The sequence below is a fragment of the Mytilus edulis genome, chromosome 5 (assembly GCF_963676685.1).
Source record: "Mytilus edulis chromosome 5, xbMytEdul2.2, whole genome shotgun sequence".
In the NCBI taxonomy this organism is placed as follows: Eukaryota; Metazoa; Mollusca; class Bivalvia; order Mytilida; family Mytilidae; genus Mytilus; species Mytilus edulis.
Window position 1 is genome coordinate 37152748 of NC_092348.1, and position 27594 is coordinate 37180341.

Below are 27594 nucleotides of genomic sequence, written 5' to 3' on the forward strand. Positions count from 1 at the left end.
ATGTCTCAAAGGCAATCATACCACATCTCCTTATTTTGATATTACCAAATTAAAATTATTAATATTTTTCTCGGAAGATATTTAATAAGGAAGTCGCAGCCAGATCTCAGTTTAGTAAATGTCTATATCAGTTTACTGCCTATACATTTATAATTGACTAAAACACATTTTCTGGGGCATATATATAAATTATATACGTTATCTGGGCCAATAAGACAAAAAAAAAATCGATTCGTGCAACAACTCCGTACAAATGGGTTAGTTCTTTTAATTTTGTTTTATAAATAGTGTTTGATTGCAAATAACATTTTGTACATGTTTAATACGTGCTAAGCGATTCAATGCATTGTATATTATTAACATTCATCTATATATTGCTTTCAAAGTTGATTCTATTTTTTGGGGGGGGGGATACACCATGCACGAATTACATCCCAGGATTCAATAATTTCCCAACAGTAAAATGAAGTGTTAACCACTGACAAACAGTTTATTTTGTGATGTCATGATAACTTGTTTTATAAAACTGATGTTCAATGATAGGTTCAAACAATGGCATTTGCTTAATAAAACCTGTATTGTTTTGTTTTTGACGTAATATGATATGTTGTTATTCTAATTAACGTTGTTGTCTACGGCAAAAGAAGTTGGAAATCTTCTTCGAAACAATTCATATAATTTTTAAACTTGACTATGCCGCCATCTATATTTAGGTCTTTTGTATAGTCTCCTGGTCCATCAAGTCTCGTTATGAACGCTGCCTTAAGTTTCGTCTCGGTTGTCTTTACAGTTACATCCGCATTCTTTGCTCTTCCATTCTCCTCAATAATAGCGACACCATTTCGAATTCTCAATACCACAAAACTGTTTGTATCTGAAAAGATAAACTGGACGATTCCTTCGGTTGTTTCACAAACGCCAACTTCCGGCATGAACATAGAACTAAATATTTGGAACAACTGCTTCATTGGCAGCTTTTGGATTATCTGCCACTCGTTTTTCCTAGTTGACTCATCTTCGAGGTTAACAATGCCTTCTGTCTCGAGTGCGCATGTGATGTAATAATTAGCAGCAATGGAATTGATCTGTCTGCTGCCCAATAAGTTAAGAGCATCAACTTTAAGTTTCTTGGCATCTTTGTTATTTTTATCTTGTATGAGAACATATGAAGCAAGCTCGAGAGACCATTGTATATCATCCTTATTCCAGGCTTTAATAGCCTCGGAAATAGTGTTATCAACTCCTCCAGCCAACGCAATGACACGTGATGCCTTTTCTGGTGTTGATAAGGGGAAAAGATCTACTGGATCCCCACTAAACCATCCAAGATACAACTGAAACACCCCTTTCACTGACCATGGAACAGTGCCATAAAATTCTCTTAAATAAGGATGTTTCTCTAATTTTTCTGGCAATTTCACACGCTTTGCTATTTCATCAGGTGTCAAACCTTTATTGATAAACCTCAGTGCTTGGTCGTGAACGAACTGAATTCCATCTCTGTAAGGAATTAATACATTCCGAATGTCATTTTTCCCGATGATTGGCCGATGGTGACTAGGAACAAGATAGTCGGGATCCAGATCTAGCATTTTCTGAACAGATGTATACCAGTCTACTGGATCTCTGGCTGGTGCTCCGCGTATCGTGTAAATGTTCGGGAAAGCTTTGTAGACATCATCACCGCTGAGGAATGCTTTCCAGGACGGAATCCATACCCCAATTTGGTCTGATGTTTCCCCTGGAATATGATGGATGTGCACATCTAGTCCTAGAAAGGAGAATACAAATCAGTTAAAACAGTATATCTAGTTAACGAGAGATATAAGGGCCTGGATTGGATTTACAGAATATATACTAATGGGCAGAAGAAAAAGAGAATAGAACAAAATGGTAAAAAACCAACGACTAACGAAATATGTTGCCTCCACTTCAAGATCCGCAGATATACATATAGAAATGATACTAATATTCGGATTCATACTGATTTCTATTGTGATTGTAAGTAGAAACACGTAAAAAAAACATTTGGATTGAAAAAGATTGTAATGTATTAAAAAAAAGAAGCTCAATTGTAACGACAACATAACACTACATAAAACACTAGCATACTCTTTTTATCACTTAAAGTATATGAAAAGAAGACAACGTTTATGGTACATGAAAGTCAAAATTTATAAATATATTTAATACAATTCTTCTAAAATACTAATAGTTATGAGATGCTGCATGAAAATTTGTGCGTGAAATAAACTTACAATCGCTATTACTTATCACGATTGATGGGCTCTTAAATAAAAGATTACAATATACTTGCCTGCAATTTTAGCAAATGTGACTTTCTCAGTTGCTAATTTGGAAGGAGGAATGAACCCATGAGAATCATATCGCAAGTTAAGACCTAAACCAGCATTGATCTTGCGTGAAGCTGGTACCATTACACCAAACTGTCGTGAAGATCGTCTAACTTTAGCACCATATGATGTAGTGAAGAAACTAGCGACTTCATGTGGTAGCTTATGATGAGACCAGACTTCTGGCAATGCTACACCCTTTTCTAAGAATCCCTTTATTAAAAAAGAAGAAAATGGTATCCAGACTTTCTCATTTACTTGTTCGTAGTTTTCCAGTGCAGTTTTCTCTTTGTTTGTTTGTTTGTATATGATCTTATTTTTTTTTTTTTTTTTACCTTTTACGTGCTTGAACTGTTAAAACATTGTTTTGTATATTTTTCTCGTTTCCCCTGTTAACTATATTGCTAAAAACAATTTCTGAGTTCAAATGTACTATTCACTTTCCTTTTTGTTTTGTTTTGTACAATTTCTTGGATCTGCTTAACTGTTCGGAGAACATGCGATTAACACGGTATTTTGTTGAGTTTGTTTTACTCAGACGTAAGTTTGCTTTCTGTAGTGTTTTTTATCTATTGTTTGTTTTTTTTTATTTGCATGGCAATGTCAGTTTATTATCTACTGTAACTACTGAGTTTGAATGTCCCTTTGGTGTCTTTCGCTTTTCCTGTACTTGATAGCTTTTTAATTTTAAATTGATCATTGATTGTTTTATCCATTTACAGTCTCTGATTACCTGTATTTTACATTCTATTTAAACATGCAGTACACATTTTTGTTTATGGGCCGGCTGAAACCGGGATTTTTCGCTGTGTTGAAGACACATTGGTGGCCTTGGGATGTTTCTGTACTTTGATCTGATTGTTGTCTCTTTTGGCAGAATCCCCATTCCCATTTTTAATTTAATTTATATGTTTATCTTTTTGTTATTATTGTTCAGTACATTTGTTCTGTGCTTAATTGTCTAAAGCTTTCCCTGTGCTTGTTGTGCTTCGTCTTCGTGAAAGAAGAGGCATTTATAACGTTTTCCGGTCTGTGCGCCCAGCAGTTCGTCCTCTTCGTGTCATCTTTCCAGTTTGTCAAACATTTTGGTCAATGTATAGTTTACCATGAATTTGTGTCATATTAACTTGAAACTTTGTTCACGGGTTCATGAGGATTTGATTTTTTTTTTAAATATATATGCGCCAAATTATTGATTCATCCCAATTTTACTGGACATAAAAACCTATAGCGGTCGCAGCAGGAAAGGTGTCCTATCTATATAGACAAATACTTCAGTCTTATTTGTTATGTTTTTACCTGCGCTCCGCCTATATGGTCTTGATGATGATGAGTGTAGAGAATAGCTTTAATTGGTTTGTTTGTGATCTTTCGAAACTCCTTGAGAATTTCTGTAGCTGCTGTGACACTTTCAGTTACATCAACAATAATAAGACCTTCCGGTGCGATCACCATTATAGAGTTCCCTAAAGCAAAGCCAATGGCTACGTAGATATTATCCGTAACCTATAAAATAAGATTGCCATATACAATTATGATATACAAGTTTTAGAAGAATATGTCACGAATGCCCCCGCTCAAGCTTTGTAATTTTCAACGTTCAAAAGGTGCATAACTCTAGAATGACAAATTATGTCTATAGCAGTTTTGGTTTATTAGCATTGTGTATTAGTTTCACAAAATTTGCAAGAGGCAAACTCAAGATAGAGCGCAGAAACAAAAATTGGACAGACGGCCAAGGGTAACTACGGCGGAACACTAAAGCATCCTGCATGGTTGTAATACGTGCAACGTACACATAAACAGTGAATCTTAACAACATATTATGTGGCTACAATTATTAGAACACCAATCCATCAATCAATCAATATTACACACTGAAACTGGTGCATTATAGGTTTACTGATGATAAAAGTCAAGTGTCTAGGATAACAAGAAATGCTGCAGGTCATTTGTCTTTTAGTACCAAAACTTCAAAAAGAGGAATTCAGCAAAAACAGGTACATATATATAACAATATATAAGTAAAGCTACAATAAGCCGGTTCCATACAAATTGTAAAGTAATTACTAGTGACTGAGGGGTGTATGAAATAGTTTCAGTTCAATATGCATCGAATTGGCTGAAAATTGCGAATGTTAGGATAAAATATCAATATTATATGCATTAAACATATAATTCTCTTGTTTCCCCAAAACCTATATACCATTTATATATTGCAAAAGACCAATTAGTTAGAGATCGGACATGTACAATATGTTGCATTCTAATACAGGTATGTATATAGACGTAAAAATCCTAATTGATACCTTTATAACTTGCTGCTTGTTGAATGTATCTGAGTGTTTGACAAACTCCTCATTTGGAATGAGCTCTCGTTTAACTTGTTCCGCCATCGTTGGTGCTTTATTTACTGACCATACTTGGTGGCCAAAGTAAGCAACCACAGCAAGGCCCGTGGCTAAGAACGCCGCATAAACTGACAGCATGGTCACTGAAATGATAAGACTGAGTTAACTGCATGAACTTTAAGCAAGGAAAGGGTATTAATTTCAAAACTTTCGTACTCAAAATTAAATACAAATGTACCACGCATACGGTTGGTAAACAAGTCGGGTACTCTGTACAATACCACTTTGGTACGTGTGCTGGATATTTCTCCTTTGAATATCAACAATGTCGATACATTTCAAAAACTGCCATTACTATGTGTGCACACTTTCGATTTTCATTAAAAAGTTAAAGATTTTTCTTTCTTCCGCCTAAATTGGAGTTGTAGTACTAGTGAACACTACAAATTAGAATAAACGACTTCACGGTTTTTGTAGCCAATTTCCGCTCCATTTCACTAGATGAATTTTTGCAAAGTACCTGATATATATGAAATGAAAACTAAATAACTATTTAATTATTAGAAATAACAAAGTGCATTGCATGGAAACCTCAAATAGTTTTGTTATGAACTATATAAAAAAAAAGGATTTTGTTAAGCTTACCTCTATAATAAAGGACGACATCAAACGATCAATGTAGGATAAAAATCTTAAATCAAATAGTTTGCGGGGGGGGGGTGGGGGGGGTGGGGTTAAACTGCTAGTTTTGTTTATCTGACATTGATATTTACATCTATATTGGTCGATCAATTTTTCCCAACTTAAGTTAAAAAGGGGGGGGGGGGGGGGTCAGTGAAAAAACTGTGTGACTTAAAGTTTTTTTTATCCTTCATTGAACTGTTGATGTCGTCCCTAATATACTGTGGGTAATCTTGCATTGACATTTTGACATGTTTCCAACAAATGTTAAGTCTCCGTTTGGGTTTTAGAAAACATAACTTATTCCGGCCAACACTAGGGAATCGGAGTCGCCATATTATACCAAGTAATACATTTTATGTTATACTGTTTGTATAAGTTGTATTTTTAGTTATATAATTTATCACATATATATATGTATGCTTTTTTAGCCCTAGTTCTGTGACAATAACGATTTGTCTGTCTGTTCATTAAAAAAGTTATAAAACGATATTTTCTTTGAAACATTACTTGCAAACAATGCAATCTATAAACGAACTTAGATAACTGTAACACTGTTATACAATAGTTATCTCATCTACAAACGAGATTCAAGGACAAAGGACTCAAGAAACCGTTAAAAGTTGTATACTTAAACATTGTTTATTTAGAATCTGTTTATTATTTACAATTCATGTAATAAATGTACGATGACAAGTTCACAAGTATCTATCATTTAATACCTGGGAATATTATACTAACACTAATAGACCCAGGTAATTGACTACCCCCCTGGAGGCTTCTCACAGAGACTTTTAAACTTTATTTTCTGAGTACTAAAGCTAACATTTTCTTTTTAAATAACACAAGCAATGTAAACGTTGATACGGTCATATTTATCACATATTTGTTTTAAAAATTCAGTTGATAAATTTTAGAAATTATTGGGATAGTGGTTCACTTTTACAAATGTGACTTGGACGGAGAGTTGTCTCATTGGCACCCATGCCACATATTTTTGTATCTATTCACAACATGATAGCCATACACAAATACATATCACCTCCAACGCTTATTCAATATGGACATTTGCAGTTCAATGTATGTTGAGAACCGTATCGAACTTTCTAATAACTGCGACCCATCTTTAAAAGCCTTTTAATAACATTTATGTCACGGTATAGAATGTCATAGTCTGATATACATTACTTCATCCTAATAAAGCACGAGTTTGTGCATTGCGTCCTATACACAGTATTATTATTAATAGCTGATAAATTTTATAATAGTAGTCTGTTCCTTCTCCGGTGGGGAGTCTGTAAGGTTTCATTAAAATCAGATGATCCACAAACATGACAAACATACCTTAACTACCAAATGATACAGTGGTCGGTCGGCATGATATTTCCGATCCTCAAAGCTGTCCCATTCGCTTGATAGTTGTCCTATTCTAAGCTTTTCATCTTTTATTATTACAGGTATCAAGTATTTTAACTATGCAATTAAAATAACTATGCACATTTCATTAAAGAAAGAAAAAAAGCATTATGCATTTCGTATTTCGAAGGTTAAACAAAGTCAAGGCTACTTACGCTAATGAATGTATCCTTGAATATCTAATATTGTTTACTAACAATTCATACGACTATTCTTACTCAATCCTACCTGTTACAGGTGACTGAATCTAATAAATTAATACTATATGATGGTGTGGTCATCATCCAATAGGTAATCCACTGGTGTCAAAAGTCCAAGGTCAATTTTGCCGCGGTATTTGTGTTAACTTTTTCTAGTATTCAAACAGACGAGTTTATTCCTCTATATCAAAAAGCTTCCTCAAATTTCCAAAGAGTTCAAACTGCATAATATGCATACATAGAAAAGCAATTAAGGTTCATCTTAACCTTTTTGCAAATATGGTCGTATTTTCACCACAAATTTCACTCTTGAGCACACACAAACATGTGCACGGTCACCAGAAAAAGTTTAGAAGCATTCTAGATATATGATATTCAAATGCATTTTATAAGCTTTAGAATATATTTGGCAAAGATTGTCTTTTGTATTTCTTAAATCAGGAGAGAGAAAAGCCTCTGCGGTCTAAAGGAAGCATACTTGCCTCGAGGAAAGATCGTAGTTGATTCGATGCCCACCTTAGTCAAACAATATTCAAAAGAGAGACTTCCTCTTAATACAAATGCAGGAAAAACATGCAGCATGAGTTGTGTGTTTTTCAACTGTTGCAATACAATCCATTCTTAAAACGTAAATCGAAAAATTATTGGACAGAGGCGTCACATATTTAACCTATCCTGTAAGTAGGCTAATCACACATGTATACATCTAAAACATTGGAACTTAAATATACTGTTTACAATTCTTAATTGGAAAGGAATAAAGGGACTGAAAGCTACCCAAGCAGGAAATTGTTGCAATAAGTTTAACGTAGGTTTACTGGAACACACTTTGCTGTTATAATGCTATTATGTATTAAACTCAAATATATATCAATTCAATTCAATTCAAAGTTTTATTGCCATATAAACTTTACAGTTTGTGACATATAACAACAACAAAAACAAATAAAGACAATAACTAAGTAACTCAATATATATACACAAATTCAGGTAAATATTAAAGGGTTCCCTGTCCTCAGTTCCATTGACTTTTTTTTATTAAGGATCCTAGTTTATTCACTTGTGTTGGTGTTGATGGGTTAAGTATATATATAACTTTGTCATTGTCAGTCAGATAAGCAAATGAATTATCTTCTATGTTAATGCAATTAAAATATGCTAATCTAATTTTTGAATTGTGAACAATTTATTAAGAAATGTTTCTTATATCAGGTATGGGTTTTGAAACAACAAATTTCCTTCTTTTTAAGTCATACAAAGTATTTGTTAACAAGAGGCTCCAAAGATTATGTATCATCAACTTGTTTTGTTATATAATGCATGTTACTGACACAAATCATATTTAGTATTGGTAGCAATGATGATTTGCTTTATTATGAATTTTTTGTTTGAGAACTTTCTTCATGTATATTTTGTATAGATATATATAGGGGGATCCATAAAAACTGACAAAATCAAACACTAGACTTTATCAACAAATGGAACCAGTTGAAAACAACTGTCATGCCCGACTTGGTACTGGCATTTCCCAAGGAAAATGGTTAGCTAATAGAAATAAGATGTGGTATGGTGCCAATAAGACAACTCTCCATCCAAGTCACAATATGTAAAAAGTAAACAATTATAGGTCAAAGAGTAGCCTGCAACACAGAGCTTTTGCTCACAGCGTACAGAAAGCTATAAAGCGCCCCAAAAAGACTGATTTTATATATAGCTAAACCTCCCACTTCAGTTGTTTGTAGTTCAGTAATATTGAAAACATTTGGTGAGCAACCCAAAAAGACATAATTATGTTGTAATTTTGCAAATCTTTTTATGTTGGGTTGCTGGCTTTCAGGAAGATATACTCACCTTAGTGTCAGTGAGTTTGAGAATTTGAGTGCTGTTATAAAGATTTGTCCTGATTGTATTTCTGTAGTTTTGAAACTTACACTTCAGTAAGCTATAATGTTCTAATAAATAACTAGTAATAGTGTAAAAGCACATCTCAAGAAAAGAAGAATATCAGTTTCAGCTTATGATCAATAAGCCCATGGGTATGATCTCAACAAATATGCTCATGTGGCAGTGAATCCCTCAGCTGGAAATGAAATTGAGGTAAAAGACAAAATTGAAAAAAATAAGATAAAAAATTGTTATTTTGAGGCAATGACTCTTATAAAAAATATTCCAATGGTTTTGGCCATATAAATATTTTTAAAGATCTTGTATTGCTTATCATTTTATAGGTTTAGTTCGGATTTTAAGATGGTATATAATAAATGCATAAAAACCTATGTTCTATCTATAGCCATGGTAGCCATGTTGGTTGATTGATAGGAACAGGAACTTTTAACTATATATGGTAAGGATCATTTAGTTAAAATTTGGTTGAAATGGTGCATAGGTTTATGAGAAGATTTTTTGTAAAAGTTTACAAAAATGAACATTTGATGCCAAGTGATAACTATAAATGTACAATTTACTGCAACCCACATACCACAGAAGGTGCAGAGTATTGATGCAAACCATCAAGTGGCAAAGGGGATTCAATAGAAGCCTGAATACAGTCAACTAAGAACTGAAAATGTGTGAATCTGCATGTATTTATAGCTGTGTTGGTTCATTGTTTGTCAATATCAGATACACTGTATAGCAAATCATTGTGTCCACTTTTGGTTTCATTTTGGACAAACAGTTTCAGAGGAATTAACTTAAAATGAAAAAGACAACAGAGGAATGACAGACATTTATCAGTTTTCTTAGTTTATTGGAATGTACAATAATACATAAAGATAAATAATGACATAAGATAACTACAGGTTTAAAACAACTACTTATTACCAGTCAAACACTGGAATATCATAAGATATTTAAATCTTCCCTTACAAACACAAAACATATAAAACAGATACTGAGTAATACATTTTTTTTGCACTGAATCAATCGAATGGATTTCAAGATTTATTAGAGCCATGAAGCTCTTGAGCATATATTTAACTGTATGCTAAGCCTCTTTTAAAAAATGCTAAGGCTCAATTAAGCATACTTAAAAATAAATCTGGAATGTTTCTAAATGGATTATACAATAACTCAAAACATATCTCCAGAAATACCTCTTCTTCTGGTTGAAGTTAAGTATATATGTAAAAATAAATCACAGAGAGGAAAAGTTATGAAAAGAAACTCTTCATCAGGATTTTCTAATTTCTTTTAAAAATATGTCATTATTGTTCTTCTTCATCACAACACAGGTAATGGGTCCGACGTCGGAATTCAGCACACTACTAATGTCATAACCCTGTAACAACAGAAATAAGATATGTAAAAAAAACCCAGCTATTTAACTTGCACTAAAAAAGCTGAAACAGAAAGCATAAATTAAAATAATTAAGTAATCAGGCTAGGAACTAATTACCATACAAAAAAACAGTTTAAAATCTGTGCAGTTTTTATGTTTTATGTTTTACATGTTATATTTGTAATATGTGTCTTTTTTTTCTAGATTTGTCATGTTTTATACAAATAAAATACATTTTATATCTCCGTAGTTACGTTTATTGTGTAAATTTGCCCATCTGTTTGCATTGGTGTCCCTTTTAAAAACTCCTGTTTACCGGAGACTTCCTGTTTGCTGATTTTGGAGCTGTAATTTTTCCAAAAATGTCTAGGATTATTATACGAACAATAAACTTTTTTCTCATGTTTCTTGGACCATAAAGGGGGTGCGCACTATAATCCCAAAAGACGGTTAAGCAAATTGTGTATTATTTACCTCTTCATCATTTTCATCTTGTGGTAATAATAACTGTATTGTGTCTTCTAAAAGCTGCAATTACAAGATTTTATATCTAAAATTTTATTTTATTATGAACATATTTAGTATAATACTAATAAAATGCTTAAACAATCATTTATTTTATTTCAAAATATTTATAAAGTATGAAAATTTGATAACTATCAAGCCAGTCAGATTTGGGTTTTGATTGCATGAATGCAATCTTTACTCAATAAAATGGATATAACATGGAAATAAACATATATATGAAAACTTTTTTAGTTTTTGTTTTCTAGGATACTTCAAGCTTGAGACCTCCCAATGTGCAGTTTTTTTCAATTTTTTATTTTTTTGTATGTAATTTAAAATCACAAGTACAGCAGATGTGGTCTTCATTTTTTTTTTAAAACTGCACCTACATTTACCTTGACAAGTAAAAATGAGAATTTCCTAATAAAGAAGTTGTTTATTCAAAAATAAAAGAACTTCACCTATGTGTCTCTTTCAATGGTGTTTCAGTTTTAATATTTCTCTTTCAGTGAACAGAAATACACTACATGGCACATACTTCAAGTATAAAAAACTTACATCTATTTTGATTCTATGTGATTTAAAATTAGTAACTGAAGCATATATTTCCATTTTCATTTTAGTAACAGGATGTTTTACAACTCTCTTACAACCAAGGCAGACAAGTTCTCTAAAAAGAAAAGGTTGAACAAAACAGTAAAAAATCAGATATGCATTTAAACAGTTCACTACATTCTTCTGTAACAGGCAAATGCTTTGCACTGTTCTTTTATTGCTGATTTGGTATAAAACTTGCATCTGCATGAAGTATATGATGAATATTTATATTGGTCGTAATTCAGTTGAGATGAAGGAAAAATGTAAGTCCAATCTTTTGTGATCATTTCAATTTGTACTGACTTCAATTGTTTTAATTTCCTTTAAAACAACAACATTTGATGTTGAGAACCAATTTTTTTTAATTTATTTTCATTGCAGACAGTTTATTGTTATGATGTCAAATCAAATATAAATGTTTATGATGTACTCAAAATTAAATATTACATGCTCATTTTAACTTTTTTTTGCAATTTTTCTTCTCAGGACCATTTTAAGGGAGTTCGCTTCTCAGTTTCAAAGTAATTAACTTTTCAAAACACTAGTTTATATTGATAGGGGATTAATAAAGGAATCCAAAGAGCCAAAAAATATATAGAGCACCGTGCTTGTTTTCGAGATATTAGCCATTGAAATTTTGGGCGGGAAAATATTCTCTCTTAACTTTTCATAGCTTTATCATTGACAAGTTGAAGTTCTCAAAAACTGTTAAAAAGTAATTAAAATTTGATAAGACTTTTATAGATGGCTTATCATTATACATGTAAAAGATTTACAAAAAGAAAAATGGGGGTCACCGGGCAAATTTTTTCAAGGCATTCAAATGTATAAAACCAGAGGATTCCAAAAATCTGACAAAAAATCCCAAACATGACAAGCCAGCTTCCTTAAGTTAATTTGTATATTCTCAATCACCTCATTCATAAACAAGAGTGCACACACTGAAATGTCTCGCCTTCTTTACTAATCATTGATATTATGTTGATAGTCCTAAGTATAAAGCGTTATTACAACTGTCACATAAACTTAACATTAAACAAGATAGTTAAACAAAGACCAATGAACCATGAAAATGAGGTCAAGGTCAGATGAACCATGCCAGGCAGACATGTACAGCTAACAATGCTTCCATACAACAAATATAGTTGACCTATTACTTATAGTTTAAGAAAAATAGACCAAAACACAAAAACTTAACACTGTCAAATGAACCGTGCAATTGAGGTCATGGTCAAATAAAACCTGCAGGACTGACATATAGATCATAATATATTTCCATACACCAAATATAGTTGACCTTTGGCATATAATATTAGATAAAAAGATCAAAACTTAAAAACTTAACTTTGACCACTGAACCATGAAAATGAGGTCAAGGTCAGATGACATATGCCCGCTAGACATGTACACCTTACAATCATTCCATACAACAAATATAGTAGACCTATTGCATAAAGTATGAGAAAAACAGACCAAAACACAAAAACTTAACTATAACCACTGAACCATAAAAATGAGGTCAAGGTCAGATGACACCTGCCAGTTGGACATGTACACCTTCCAGTCCTTCCATACACCAAATATACTAGCCCTATTGCTTATAGTATCTGAGATATGGACTTGACCACCAAAACTTAACCTTGTTCACTGATCCATGAAATGAGGTCGAGGTCAAGTGAAAACTGTCTGACGGGCATGAGGACCTTGCAAGGTACGCACATACCAAATATAGTTATCCTATTACTTATAATAAGAGAGAATTCAACGTTACAAAAATTCTGAACTTTTTTTTTCAAGTGGTCACTGAACCATGAAAATGAGGTCAAGGACATTGGACATGTGACTGACGGAAACTTCGTAACATGAGGCATCTATATACAAAATATGAAGCATCCAGGTCTTCCACCCTCTAAAATATATAGCTTTTAAGAAGTAAGCTAACACCGCCTCCGCCGTAGCCGCCGGATCACTATCCCTATGTCGAGCTTTCTGCAACAAAAGTTGCAGGCTCGACAAAAACAGTATCAGCAGGTAGATTGTAGCTATTATTTTTGGCAGATTGTCACAAAAACTGCTAGGAGTTGTCAAATACACAAATGGCAAAGTTTACAATTTGAACACAAATGCATTTAATAGTTTTGTAGGCTGTTAGTCCTAATACAACATATCTATGATATTATAGGCAGCCTTTAATAAATTAGAGCGTCATTTCAGTTGAACATACTTAGTGTTTGCTTTCTCAGCTAGCTTGTCTAACCCACACTGATCACATACATCCCAGGAATAGGCAGAACTCTCATCTATTTCATTAATCATACCTGCAATATACAAAACAAAACTAGTAATCTTAATATAACGGACAACAAGATCTGAGTTAGAATTCCAGATTCTCATTTGTTTCTAGTCTTGTTTTGTGTATCTTACATTGCATTACAAAAGAAAATGTTTTTAAAAAGTCTATGTCAGGTAATTTTTTAGGAGATTTTTGTTCAATATTTTATAACTACTGTGGATTTATTTTTATTCGTGATATACCAATTTTCGTGTGTTTCGTGGGTCACAACAAACCAGGAATTTAAGAATTCAACGAAGAATAATCCAGAGAAATGTGTATTGAGTCGGATGTTTATTTCCGGTTATGTTATGCAGTTCTAGTATAGTGTTGACTAGCGATAAACATTGTAACATAACACATGTTTTTTATTGAAAGAAGATACAAGTATTTTGATTAAATCTATAATAAATATATCGAATATCAGTGATAATTTACTTTTTAAAATTGATTAAAACTGTTCATGGAAAATAACTGCAAGCTGTTAATTACCATGTCATAGTTTGGTTTACCAGTGATTAAAAATCAATAGGATTAAGTACGGGATATATTGTTTATGACAGGAACATTTATTTTCACACCTTATACTTATATCACTGTTTATTATATCGTGATTAGGGAAATGAGCTTTCAATCATAAAGTTTTGAATGCCTTATAGAATTCAGTCAAGAATTTATAAATTGTAAAACAAACAAATAATTAGTTGTCTCTGTCCATTATTGTAATCGAAGTTATCAATGAACACTTTAACCTAGAATGACCAAGCGAGGATTTTGACAATTCAAAACTTTTTCAATGAATTCCTTATTTTTTGTTTTGTTTTATTATTGATCAAACCAAGGAGGTTATATGATCTCCTAAATCAAAAAGAAATCCACGAATTACGTATCTAATTTTTTGTTGTTGTAATCAGCGATCCACGAATTTACGTATACCACGAAATGTCGTTTTCTCTCTATCCACGAAAATTGATACCCACGAAAATAAATGAATCCATAGTACTTACCACATTCAAAAGTCATTCAAGTTGTCCTTGTGTGAGGGGGGGGGGAAGGGGGGGGGGGGGGGTAGGAGGGGTCCTGATCCTGAAATCCCAGGCTTAAAAACACGAAATCAGGTCCTGAATTTACATAAATTCAAATCCTGACATTCCGAAATTTGAAAAAAGAAATCCCTGATCCCCAAAAGGTCAATCCTGAATTCCCGAACGTAAAAACACCCGATCCTGGAGTCTCGATAGAGGTCCTGCCCCCCCTCTTGTGTTGTTTCAATATAATCTGACACATTTTTAAATTCATGATATAATCTCTTTATACTGATGCATAACTAATCATTTACTTCAACAGAAGCCAAGAAAAGTTTGAAAAACAATTTCCTGGTACTGCAAGTGTTGTAAAATTTTACCCTATGAGCAAACAGGAAGTGGTTGCATCACTGAGGTAGAAATTGCTTACACACTACATTCCAATCTAATAAATTATTCAAGTAATAGGTCTAAAAGAAGCACACTAATACATCTAAAACTGTACACCAAAGGACTCCCCAAGATGTATACTAATTTAAGGTCACATGACTGAATCTGAAGACTTACCTTTAACCTTACACAAATCATATAGTTTGGAATCTTTATCTAGGTTAGGAGGTGAACATGGATGGATCGTGTCTTCTGTAGATAACTCGAAACCTAGTTTTGGTAGGGAACTGCTTGGCAATATTTGGCTGTAGCAGTCACATATCAAATTGCCTAAAAAAAATATGCTTATACTAATTGTGACTTGGATGGACTCATACCACAACTTCTTAATTTATTACAGTAAGTTAATAATACAAAAGTAATCATAATTCCATAAATACTGTTATACAATTAAGGATGGATGAAGACATATTTTTTTTAAATAATATTGGGCACAAAATGTCATTGGATTACCCTGTTAAAGAACAATACTGCTAAACATTCATTCTGCTACCTAAAAAATTGAAAAAGTGTTTAAATAATCAAATTCAAATACATCCTGTCCACGTTTTTTAGTCACAAAATGTTTTTTTAAAATATCAAAAAACATTTTTTATTTGATATTCATTTCTATATTTATATATATCAAAATGGCTTATCTTTGATTGTTTCTGTTCACTAAATTCACAACTTTCACAAACCAAGAATGAATTAGAGCTTGACATATTCTATGGACACATGTCTATCGATGAAGGGGGTCTCATTGGGGGTTCCGATCCCGGATCCCGCTTACACTATGTACGTAAGCAATTCTAATTTTTTTTGTCATTTCCCGGGTCCCGCTAGACCTCATTTCCTGTTTTCCAGACACAATAATTTGACTTTCACGTGTCACGCTTACAAAAAAATCAGCAATCCTGCGTCACGCTTAGACCCCAATGAGACCCACGATGAAAACTATATCCTTAAGATTTATTTTGGATATTTTTATAATTGGGTTGCTGTCACATTGGTGAATACCTACAAATCTCCTTTTATACATAATTTGTAAAATACCATTTGAATGAAGAACGTCTTTAGTGACAATTGTACCACCAATAGGTTGTTGTATATGACATGTGTCTTTAACTTTTATAATTCTGTAATCTGTATGATCCAAACTTTCATCTGTTATGTACAGCAAATATCTAAAATCTACTGATGTGGAATTGGATAAATCTGACTGAAACAAAGAAAGACAAAAATATACTTGTTTTGTAGTAGAGTTTATCTTATCTTAATGTCTATTCCACAAATGATTATAGCATAATGGCATTTTTTTTTTCTGATACTGACTTTATCAGCAAGAAAATTAAGCTAGACAGCAGTATCAAAAAATTAAATGCCATTTTTCTTTTTATCAGCAATTTCTCTTAACTGTATGTTTGGTTTTTTTTTTAAGATAATGAAGTTGAAATAGAAAGTAAAACTACTTTTATGTGTATAGTAGGATAGTTGTTTGGTTTAATGCAGAATTCATATTTCTCAAATTGATATTTACAGGCAATAAAATCCTAACTGTTCAGCAAATATGATAAAGATCTATCAAGGTTGATACAAAGTGATGGCATAAGTCAATATGAAAAACAAGGAACTAATAAAATGTACATACATTACTTAATTTTGTCAGCAACTTTACTTTCATGGTTAATCTACTGATTTCATCTTTCTTCTGTAAAAAAAATATATTGATAAATAACCATCTGATACAATGTTAACTATTTTATTCATCATAGATACATTCAATCTTAATAAATTCATGCAAACTTTTTACATGATTCCTGAACTCTGCAATGACCAATTATTAATTAATTGACAACAAATGAATGCAAGATTGACAAGATTATTATACCAGTCTATACTTGATTTTTATTTATACATCAAATTCTGCATTTATGTAGCAGGGATATATGGCTTTGATCAATGAAATATGTGGCAGAATATCTATATAGAGTTGGTAACATTATAGATGTGTGTTATCAAATTTTTTGTTAGATGGTTTTATTCTAAAAATCTGGTAACATAATTTTTATGCAGCAATATTTGAATTTCAATAATACAAAAACATATGTGACAATATCACACTATTCACAGACAGAGTATTATGGGTAAATGCTCAGCAAACCGTGATATTGGGGTCAAAATCGTAATGTGGAATAGAATTTTAAAATCTATCCTCAGAATAAAAAATATTTTTTTTTATACAATGAACACATGTTCTAAAATTCAAATTGATTGGACAAAAATTTGATGGTAAATTTCCTTAAAAACAAAGTTAAGGTAGTATATAACTTTACAGGGAAATGACTCTGTAAAAAGAAGCTGAACTTTTAATCAATTTCTATTGTCAAGAAAATATTAGGCTTCACGATAATCAAAATTAGTGCTTGTTATAGATCTTAAGAAATTTTAATGATTGGTTCAAGCTTTTTGAAATTTTTATATTTTTTGTCAAAGGGTCAAAGTTAATCTTTTGTAAACGAGCCACATTAGTTTCAGCGGAAGTGTTTGGTTCTACCTTAATTAAGCTTCAAGCTTATGTGACCTAAACACCAAGCTACAATTCCTCAAACAAAAACACACAACAGAAAACAGTATGCCTCTCTACTACCATCATCAGGACATTACAAAACCTAAATTCCTATTTGAGTAAATGATTTACAATTTCACCTGTCTAAGATCATCCAATGAAATCATTTGTATCTTTTTGAAAGCTGTAACTATTGTTGCTAGCTCTGAAATCTTTAAATCAGAATCATCATGTTCTACCATACTGTAACAAAATCCTGGAGGCAACCTTTGGGATATCTGTAAAATTAAGAAGATTTTTGAAAAATAATTCTTTTCTAAATTCTGAAAACGAAAAGTTCATGCTAGTATTGCCTATATGGGAACTGTCCTTAGAATAGATGAATTATATAATGATGCATTTTGGGTACAGAACTGAAATTTTATTGTCTTATGTATTATATTGACTAAATAATGTAAGGATTCATAACTAAAAGTATTTTTTATAGAATTGCATCCTTACCCCAAATACAAATACCGATCACTACAAATACTGTTAAAAAAAATCATTTGTTATGTAATAAAATAAGGCACTGAATAGAATCCTTCTTGATGCTTTTTGAAAGGACTGGCATCTTACTACCATGTTTATGTGTGTAAGCAAACCCTATTGAACCTTAATTTTCTTTCTAGTTCTGAAAATTATACACTGATTTTTTTTATAATTGCCAAAAATGCATCAATATTGTACATACATTAAATTTCATGATGGGAAGAAATTGAAAAACAGATGAGATGAAAAGATCATTTTAGATTTCTTTTCACTTGCTATTTATTGTGAAATTTTTACAATCTCACTTTTTTTTATTAGTTACTAACTTAAATTCTAAGTAATCCAATAATTTCATACAGATAGATGCTTGAGAATATGCTTTCACCTTATAGTGACAGACCTGAAAAATAATGGTAGAGAGGGCATAATAAAACAGCTGCAACCTTTTTGTGTGACAGTATAAACTTACAGAAGAACATGATGCTATTTCACTTTCTTCACTGACAGCTATTGCAGTCATACCAGACCAAACAGTATCTATCATACTGAATAGAGCTGGGTCTCTGAAAAATAGACAACATCTACATTAACATACAATAGATAGCATACTGAATAGAGCTGGGTCTCTGAAAAATAGACAACATCTACATTAACAAACAGTATCTATCATACTGAATAGAGCTGGATCTCTGAAAAATAGACAACATCTACATTAACATACAATAGATAGCATACTGAATAGAGCTGGGTCTCTGAAAAATAGACAGCATCTACATTAACAAACAGTATCTATCATACTGAATAGAGCTGGGTCTCTGAAAAATAGACAACATCTACATTAACAAACAGTAGATAGCATACTGAATAGGGCTGGATCTCTGAAAAATAGACAACATCTACATTACCATACAATAGATAGCATACTGAATAGGGCTGGATCTCTGAAAAATAGACAACATCTACATTAACATACAGTATCTATCATACTGAATAGGGTTGGATCTCTAAAAAATAAATAACATCTACATTAACAAACAGTATCTTTCATACTGAGTAGAGCTGGATCTCTGAAAAAAAAAATAGACAACACCTACATTAAAAAACAGTTTCTATCATACTGAATAGGGCTAGACTTTGAAAAATAGACAACATCTACATTAACAAACAGTATCTATCATACTGAATAGGGCTGGATCTCTGAAAAATAGACAACATCTACATTAACATACAATAGATAGCATACTGAATAGGGCTGGATCTCTGAAAAATAGACAACATCTACATTAACATACAATAGATAGCATACTGAATAGGGCTGGATCTCTGAAAAATAGACAACATCTACATTAACATACAGTATCTATCATACTGAATAGGGTTGGATCTCTAAAAAATAGATAACATCTACATTAACAAACAGTATCTTTCATACTGAGGAGAGCTGGATCTCTGAAAAAAAATAGACAACACCTACATTAACAAACAGTTTCTATCATACTGAATAGGGCTAGACTTTGAAAAATAGACAACATCTACATTAACATACAGTAGATAGCATACTGAATAGGGCTGGATCTCTGAAAAATAAACAACATCTACATTAACATACAATAGATAGCATACTGAATAGGGCTGGATCTCTGAAAAATAAACAACATCTACATTAACAAACAGTATCTATCATACTGAATAGGGCTGGATCTCTGAAAAATAAACAACATCTACATTAACAAACAGTAGCTATCATACTGAATAGAGCTGGATCTCTGAAAAATAGACAACATGTACATTAACAAACAGTATCTATCATACTGAATAGGGTGGATTCTCTGAAAAATAGACAACATCTACATTAACAAACAGTAGATATCATACTGAATAGGGTGGATTCTCTGAAAAATAGACAACATCTACATAAACATACAGTAGAGATCATACTGAATAGAGCTGGATCTCTGAAAAATAGACAACATGTACATTAACAAACAGTATCTATCATACTGAATAGGGTGGATTCTCTGAAAAATAGACAACATCTACATTAACAAACAGTAGATATCATACTGAATAGGGTGGATTCTCTGAAAAATAGACAACATCTACATTAACAAACAGTAGATATCATACTGAATAGGGTGGATTCTCTGAAAAATAGACAACATCTACATTAACATACAATAGATAGCATACTGAATAGGGCTGGATCTCTGAAAAATAAACAACATCTACATTAACAAACAGTATCTATCATACTGAATAGGGCTGGATCTCTGAAAAATAGACAACATCTACATAAACATACAGTAGAGATCATACTGAATAGAGCTGGATCTCTGAAAAATAGACAACATGTACATTAACAAACAGTAGATAGCATACTGAATAGGGCTGTATCTCTGAAAAATAAACAACATCTACATTAACATACAGTAGATATCATACTGAATAGGGTGGATTCTCTGAAAAATAGACAACATCTACATTAACAAACAGTATCTATCATACTGAATAGAGCTGGGTCTCTGAAAAACAGGCAACATGTACATTAACAAACAGTATCTATCATACTGAAAAGAGCTGGATCTCTGAAAATAAACAACATTTACATTAACAAACAGTAGATCGCATACTGAATAGGGCTGTATCTCTGAAAAATAAACAACATCTACATTAACATAAAGTAGATAGCATACTGAATAGAGCTGGATCTCTGAAAAATAGACAACATCTACATTACCATACAGTATCTATCATACTAAATAGAGCCAGATCTCTGAAAAGTACACAACATCTAAACTAATTTTGTCGTTTTTAACTACATATTTAGTCATGCTACACAAGTTTAGAAGTTTAGAATTACCTGTCTCTTGTTGTTCTAGCCAGCACCTTAAGTCCAGTAAATATGTAAGAACTTCCTTCACCATTGTGTATCACCTCACCATACAAATGTTCTGAATTATCTGGCATCTGTATCTCACACATAATGCCATGACCATCCTCAACTAACAGACTATATCTGAAATGCAAATGTATAATTTATTTTTTCTTTAAAAAAAAAAGATTTTTTTTAATTACCTAAGAATCATGACACATTATTCTGTTTTACATCTGATGTGTCTTCTTAAGGGCATACGATACAGTTACAGGGGAGGTAAATACGTTGCTATGACTTATCGAGGAAAGATTCAGTTTTTTCATTCAAACTGATTTATCTTGAAAACGAGTTCATGGACCCCTCTTTTTTAAAATGCCATCTGGTTTGATTACTCGAGAAGATTATGTGTGCCAATTTTCATAAAAACGTAAATGGTGCAATTTTATAAATTTGATAAATGATGTTTTTTTCTACATTCATGAACATTTGATAAATATGAGTTATTTCTGAATAAAAAATGTATTTTTTTTTTAGAATACTTATAAAATACAGAAATTACAAATTATTTAACAAAAAACAATTTGTGTGCATCTTTTATAACAAAAAAGTTATGGCTTTCTATGAAAGATAAAATACGGCAACAAATACGAATTTTGAGCAAATATACAAAATTTCGACCTCATTTTACTCAAAAAGTACCACATGAAGGTATATTTTTTTATTACATATTTGGTTTAATCAGGTAAAAAATAGTCTATATGGAAATTTTTATTAAAATGTAAATACGGGATCAAAACTGTATCCTTCCATCCGTTCGTCCGTCTGTCCTGCTTCAGGTTAAAGTTTTTGATGAAGTTGAAGTCCGATCAACTTGAAACTTAGTAAACATGTTCCCTATGATAAGATCTTCTAATTTTAATGCCAAATTAGAGTTTTTACCCCATTTTCACGGTGGCAAACTTAAGTTAAGAAAGTGGAAATTGAGAGTCAGAGATGGGCAGACATCTGTCAAGGGTAATACAAAATGCTTCTGTTGCCTTTGGCATGGGCTCAAAAGTTAGAGAACATGTGTAATTTCAAAGATTCCCCTACAGATCAAATCCCCAAGGAATCCACTGTATTAAGACTGTACCTTTTTGTACTTGAATTTGGAACAGTTTTGCACAACACTCTATGGACCACTGCACTGAAGCATACCCCTATCTGTTTGGAAGATTTATCTATACTTTCTAGAATAGAGTCTGATACAGTTGGTGTCCCTGTTGAAGCCTGGGTAGCCTGTATCATATACAATGACTGTTCATGGTCTGGAAGTCCTGATGTATGTGTACTTCTATTCACTTTGTTGTCTTTACACTGAAATGTAAGTAAAATTTCAGTAAAGGATTTTGTTTGTATAATTTACATTAACACAATGTACAACTAACCCTAATCATTTTGATTATGACCTGATGATATGATCATGCACGACTGATACAAAAGGTTGGAATTGTTGTATTTCTATTGTTACTTCTTTGCTTCTTAAATGAAAAGACTGTTTATTGGTTCAGTTTAATCATAACTATTAGAATGCTTATTTAGGGTTTTGTCTACTTATTCACAATCTGCAAGAATCATTGAGGTTTTAATATGAAAATTAACTGATAAAAATATATAAAACAAGAATGTGGCCATAGTACAGGGATGCCCCCCATGCACTTTCATTTTCTATGTTTAGTGGACCATGAAATTGGGATTAAAACTTTAATTTGGTATTAAAATTAGAATATCATATCATAGCGAACATGTGTACTAAGTTTCAAGTTAATTAAACTCCAACTTTACCAAAAACTAACTTGACCAAAAAATTTAACCTGAAATAGGACAGGCGGACGAACAGATGAATAAACGCAATGCCAAAAAACATAATGCCCTTAAGTTGGACATAACAATAATCCATAGTTATTTAAAATATATGATACTTAAAGGACTATAATTTAAGCAGTTATCAGATTTGGAATTAATCAAGATTACGATTTCACTAGGTACACCCCCTCTTGATGGCAATATTTTACTGAATGGTCTGTAAATAAAAGGATACAGTCATGATGAATGAAAAGTAGGACAATTTTTGCTTATTGTTAAGGAGAATAATTAATGCTAGCTTCTTTTCATTCTTCCTAAGAAGCTCATGCATGTAAACATTCACAGTGATTCACCTTAACTTCAAACTTTTTGTGTTAAAGTTGCAAACCCAAAATTATATGTCCGCTTCAGACATACAGCAGAGAGTCAAAAATTTAATTTGATGGCCATGACTGGAAAATATTCCCGTTTTGGAAGCAATGATTTATCTGTTATACCTGAAGCATTATGCCTGGCAGACATGGGAACTGGTAAGCTGGACACTGTTTATAGTCCTTTACTAACCCTGAAATAGATATGCATATAATAATATCATATTGAAAATAAGGACACACAAGAATATGTGTCCTTAGAACACCACAGCATGTCCAGCTTGTACTATCATTTACTCAGTAAATCACTAAATTATGGTCCAAACCCTAATTTTGCATATAATCCAAAAAGCACATATGCAATTACTTTTAAGTTTATGTGTCCACCACTTGTCAATGGTTATTTAGAAAGTCAAATAACAAATTACTAAACTCCAATGAAAATTCAAAACGGAGAGTCCCTTATCAAATGGCAAAATCAAAAGCTCAAACACATCAAAAGTTGATTGTGTCTAACCAGGAATATATATGTAAGATGTTTTGATATCTTTATAATGAGTCCATTAATTGGTTATGGTTTTATACTGCATTTCATTAGTTCTGAGTTACATTTTGGTACAAATTACTGTGAACCAACTTATTTTTGCATTTAGCCCTTTCTAGCCAATTTTACTGTGATTTAAATTCTGGATTTTCAAATTTACTTGATGTTGTAATGTTAGGAAAAATCAAAGTTTTACATATTCATGATGATTTATATTTTCTTTATTTTTCTACTCACAAAAGTCGCGAAAATGAATTAAGTGTGAAAAATTAGTTACAGTAAATTAAATTTGAGTTTGAATCAATTCTGAGAGGCCAAGAATTTGGCAATATTTTAGTGCCCTTTTAAGGCTTTACCTGTAACACAGGGACATGTCCATTCCATGGTTATTTTTGCTGATTCAGTATTCTGTTGCATAACATCTACACTGCCCTCTACTCTGATAAAATTGGTACATAATAATACTGACCTATCCATTGACTGTAATAAAAGTTTTTGCCTGAAATAATAGATGAAAATATTTAGAACAAGAGGCTACCATGAGTAAGCAGTACTCACTAAATGGCTTCAATATAATGGAATACTCAATCAGTTACATTTTGAACAGTGAATATATACTTCTAATGTTGTATAGAAATCTACATTCTCAGTTACAGCAATTTTATATTGGTTTAAAAGTAACCACTTGTATCAATCTGATTTTTATAGTTTGTTTTTATGTAATGTTACACAACTATCTCCTGTTAGCAGTAGGGTTGAGCACTCACAAACATGTTTAACCCATGCCATTCTTTTGGTGACTATCTAAATTAAGTCTGTAGTTCCGTGGTTATTGACTTTTGTTGGTTCATGTTTGTCATATATGTTTTTCGTTAACTGTTTTGTTATAAATTAGGCTGTTAGTTTTCTCAATTGAACTGTTTCATATTTTCAAGGTGACGCTTTTAAAGCCAACTATACATTATGGGTTTTTATCTTTGTTAAAGGCCTTATGGTTGGCTATATATATAATTGCTTACATTCACTTCATTTGAACTTTGGTGGATAGTTCTCTCATGGCAATCATACCACATCTCCTTATTTATATATATATGTGTATTACCCTAAATATTGGATTTGTCAACCGGAACCATTAAAGATTATTTTACAGAGTGCAGTCGAAAGTGAGAGAAATTTGTAGAGTTGACAATCTTGGATATGCACTGGCTGCACTTCTCATCTCATATTTGTATCATAAAAATTTAACTATAAGATTTGAATACTTTTCTGAAATTAAATAGTTTTCAAATCAGTGATCATGCACATAGTTTTAATATGTAGCCATCAGAATTTTCATAAACAAGAATGTGTCCATAGTACATGGATACCCCCTCCGCACTATCAGTTTCTATGTTAAATGGAACCTGAAAATGTGGAAAAATCTATAATCAAAATTAGAAAAAATTATATCATAGGGAACATGTGTACTAAGTTTCAAGTTGATTGGACTTCAACTTCATCAAAATCTACCTCGACCAAAAGCTTTAACCTGAAAGGGGACAGATGGATAAATGGACAAATGAACAGACACACAGACCAGAAAACATAATGCCCATAAATGGGGCATAAAAATGTGCTTTGGTCAACCTTTTACACATTTTATTGAATGGCAAACCAGATGCTCCGCAGGGCGTAGCTTTATACGACCGCAGAGGTTGAACCCTGAACGGTTAGGGCAAGTATGGACACAACATTCAAGCTGGATTCAGCTCTAAATTTGGATTGTGATTAAATAGTTGACACAGCATAGGTTTCTGACACAGAATGAATGTGTTCTAATGAACTTAAAATTTTTGTTTCTCTTAGAGCAATTCACTATGCTGTTGAATATTAATCCTCTCAAAAAAATGTTTGAAGAAATTTTCTTTTTTATTTATGAAATTTCAAATGAGAAAAATTGAACCCAATTTTTTTAATCACATCCCCCTTTCCCTTATTCCAAAACTAATCTCAATTAAAATTTCTAATGGAGTTTGCAACAATAACTACTCATTTAAATACATCATAAAATATTAAGATGTAAAAAAACTGCTTGTTATCACTGAATGGTAAAGATTATTTTAATTTATCAGTTGGTAGTAAAAAGTGAATATACATTGCATATTGTATATAACAAAGATTTAAGTTGATTCTGGACAAAGAAAGATAACTCTGATTAAAAAAAAATTTGATATTTCACAATATTGTGCAATTAGATATTTCTTGCCATTGCGCAATACTGTGCAATTGAAAAGACTTGCTATTGCACAATACTTAATATAATAATTTTAGATCCTGATTTGGACCAACTTGAAAACTAATCAGACTAAGTTTAATTTTGGACCCTTTGGACTTTAGTGTAGACCAATTTGAAAACAGGACCAAAAATGAAGAATCTACATACACAGTTAGATTTGGTATATCAAAGAACCCCATTTATTCAATTTTTGATGAAATCAAACAAAGTTTAATTTTGGACCCCGATTTGGACCAACTTGAAAACTGGGCCAATAATCAAGAATCTAAGTACATTTTTAGATTCAGCATATCAAAGAACCTAACTGATTCATTTTTTGTCAAAATCAAACTAAGTTTAATTTTGGACCCTTTGGACCTTAATGTAGACCAATTTGAAAACGGGACCAAAAGTTAAGAATCTACAGACACAGTCATGACAGTTAGATTCAGCATATCAAAGAACCCCAATTATTCAATTTTGATGAAATCAAACAAAAGTTTAATTTTGGACCCTTTGGGCCCCTTATTATGTTGGGACCAAAACTCCCAAAATCAAACCCAACCTTTCTTTTATGGTCATAAACCTTGTGTTTAAATTTCATAGATTTCTATTTACTTATACTAACGTTATGGTGCGAAAACCAAGAAAAATGCTTATTTGGGTCCCTTTTTGGCCCCTAATTCCTAAACTGTTGGGACCTAAACTCCCAAAATCAATACCAACCTTCCTTTTGTAGTCATTAACATTGTGTTTAAATTTCATTGATTTCTATTTACTTAAACTAATGTTATTGTGCGAAAACCAAGAATAATGCTTATTTGGGCCCTTTTTTGGCCCCTAATTCCTAAACTGTTGAGACCAAAACTCCCAAAATCAATCCCAACCGTTCTTTTGTGGTCATAAACCTTGTGTCAAAATTTCATAGATTTCTATTAACTTCAACTAAAGTTATAGTGCGAAAACCAAGAAAATGCTTATTTGGGCCCTTTTTTCAAATGAAGGTACACAAATGAATATTTATAGATATTTGATATTTGTACCAGCTAAGCATTCTGACCTGGTTTCAACAAAGATTACAGCAAGTAAGAGTGTGATTATAGATTATCGTTGATCATCTCAAATTGATTCTTTCTCGCTTGTGCAGGTATAGTGAAAGTGAGAAAAGTAATTGAGTATCCCTATTTTACCTATGACAACTTTGATCAACTTTGGTAATTTCATTAACAATGAGCATGTGCGTCTTTAGTTTCTAGCAATAATTTTTCTTATCACCCTACTGTGCTGAGAGAGAAAAAAGAATGATTTTTTTTAAATTGATGATAGATATTATGAACACTGAAGTGTTCTATGCCTACAAATAATACTATTATAGATAGAGAGCTGAATGTAAGTTTCTCATGAAGCCAATATTGAATTTATGTTTTCAATTA

General features: G+C 32.1%; 2 protein-coding genes across 4 annotated transcripts in view; both read right to left on the bottom strand.

Moving 5' to 3' along the window:
* Nucleotides 1–231: 231 nt before the first annotated feature.
* On the bottom strand, nt 232–7055 carry LOC139523586 (linear primary-alkylsulfatase-like). 3 transcript variants are annotated; one of them, XM_071317713.1, is made up of 5 exons: nt 7031–7055; nt 4664–4848; nt 3654–3860; nt 2318–2567; nt 232–1771 (listed from the first exon to the last, which is right to left on the bottom strand). In XM_071317713.1, exons 2-5 carry the CDS (start codon nt 4841–4843, stop codon nt 633–635), a joined length of 1776 nt encoding a protein of 591 aa, XP_071173814.1. In that variant the 5' UTR covers nt 4844–4848; nt 7031–7055; the 3' UTR covers nt 232–632. The 3 variants fall into 3 exon arrangements, with proteins under 3 accessions (XP_071173814.1, XP_071173813.1, XP_071173816.1); XM_071317712.1 differs by having other exon boundaries at nt 6958–7055; XM_071317715.1 differs by lacking the exon at nt 7031–7055 and adding an exon at nt 6731–6909.
* A 2675-nt stretch (nt 7056–9730) lies between these two features.
* The window catches only part of LOC139523585 (DNA repair-scaffolding protein-like), a gene marked incomplete at its 5' end in the record, with an annotated part of 35133 nt that continues 17269 nt past the window's right edge, over nt 9731–27594 (bottom strand). The window contains 13 exon segments of the mRNA XM_071317711.1: nt 9731–10282; nt 10757–10810; nt 11348–11459; nt 13611–13704; nt 15311–15463; nt 16229–16394; nt 16824–16883; nt 17882–18019; nt 18742–18835; nt 21133–21288; nt 22280–22503; nt 23490–23557; nt 24264–24406. Coding sequence (XP_071173812.1) covers nt 10175–10282; nt 10757–10810; nt 11348–11459; nt 13611–13704; nt 15311–15463; nt 16229–16394; nt 16824–16883; nt 17882–18019; nt 18742–18835; nt 21133–21288; nt 22280–22503; nt 23490–23557; nt 24264–24406 — 1570 coding nt within the window.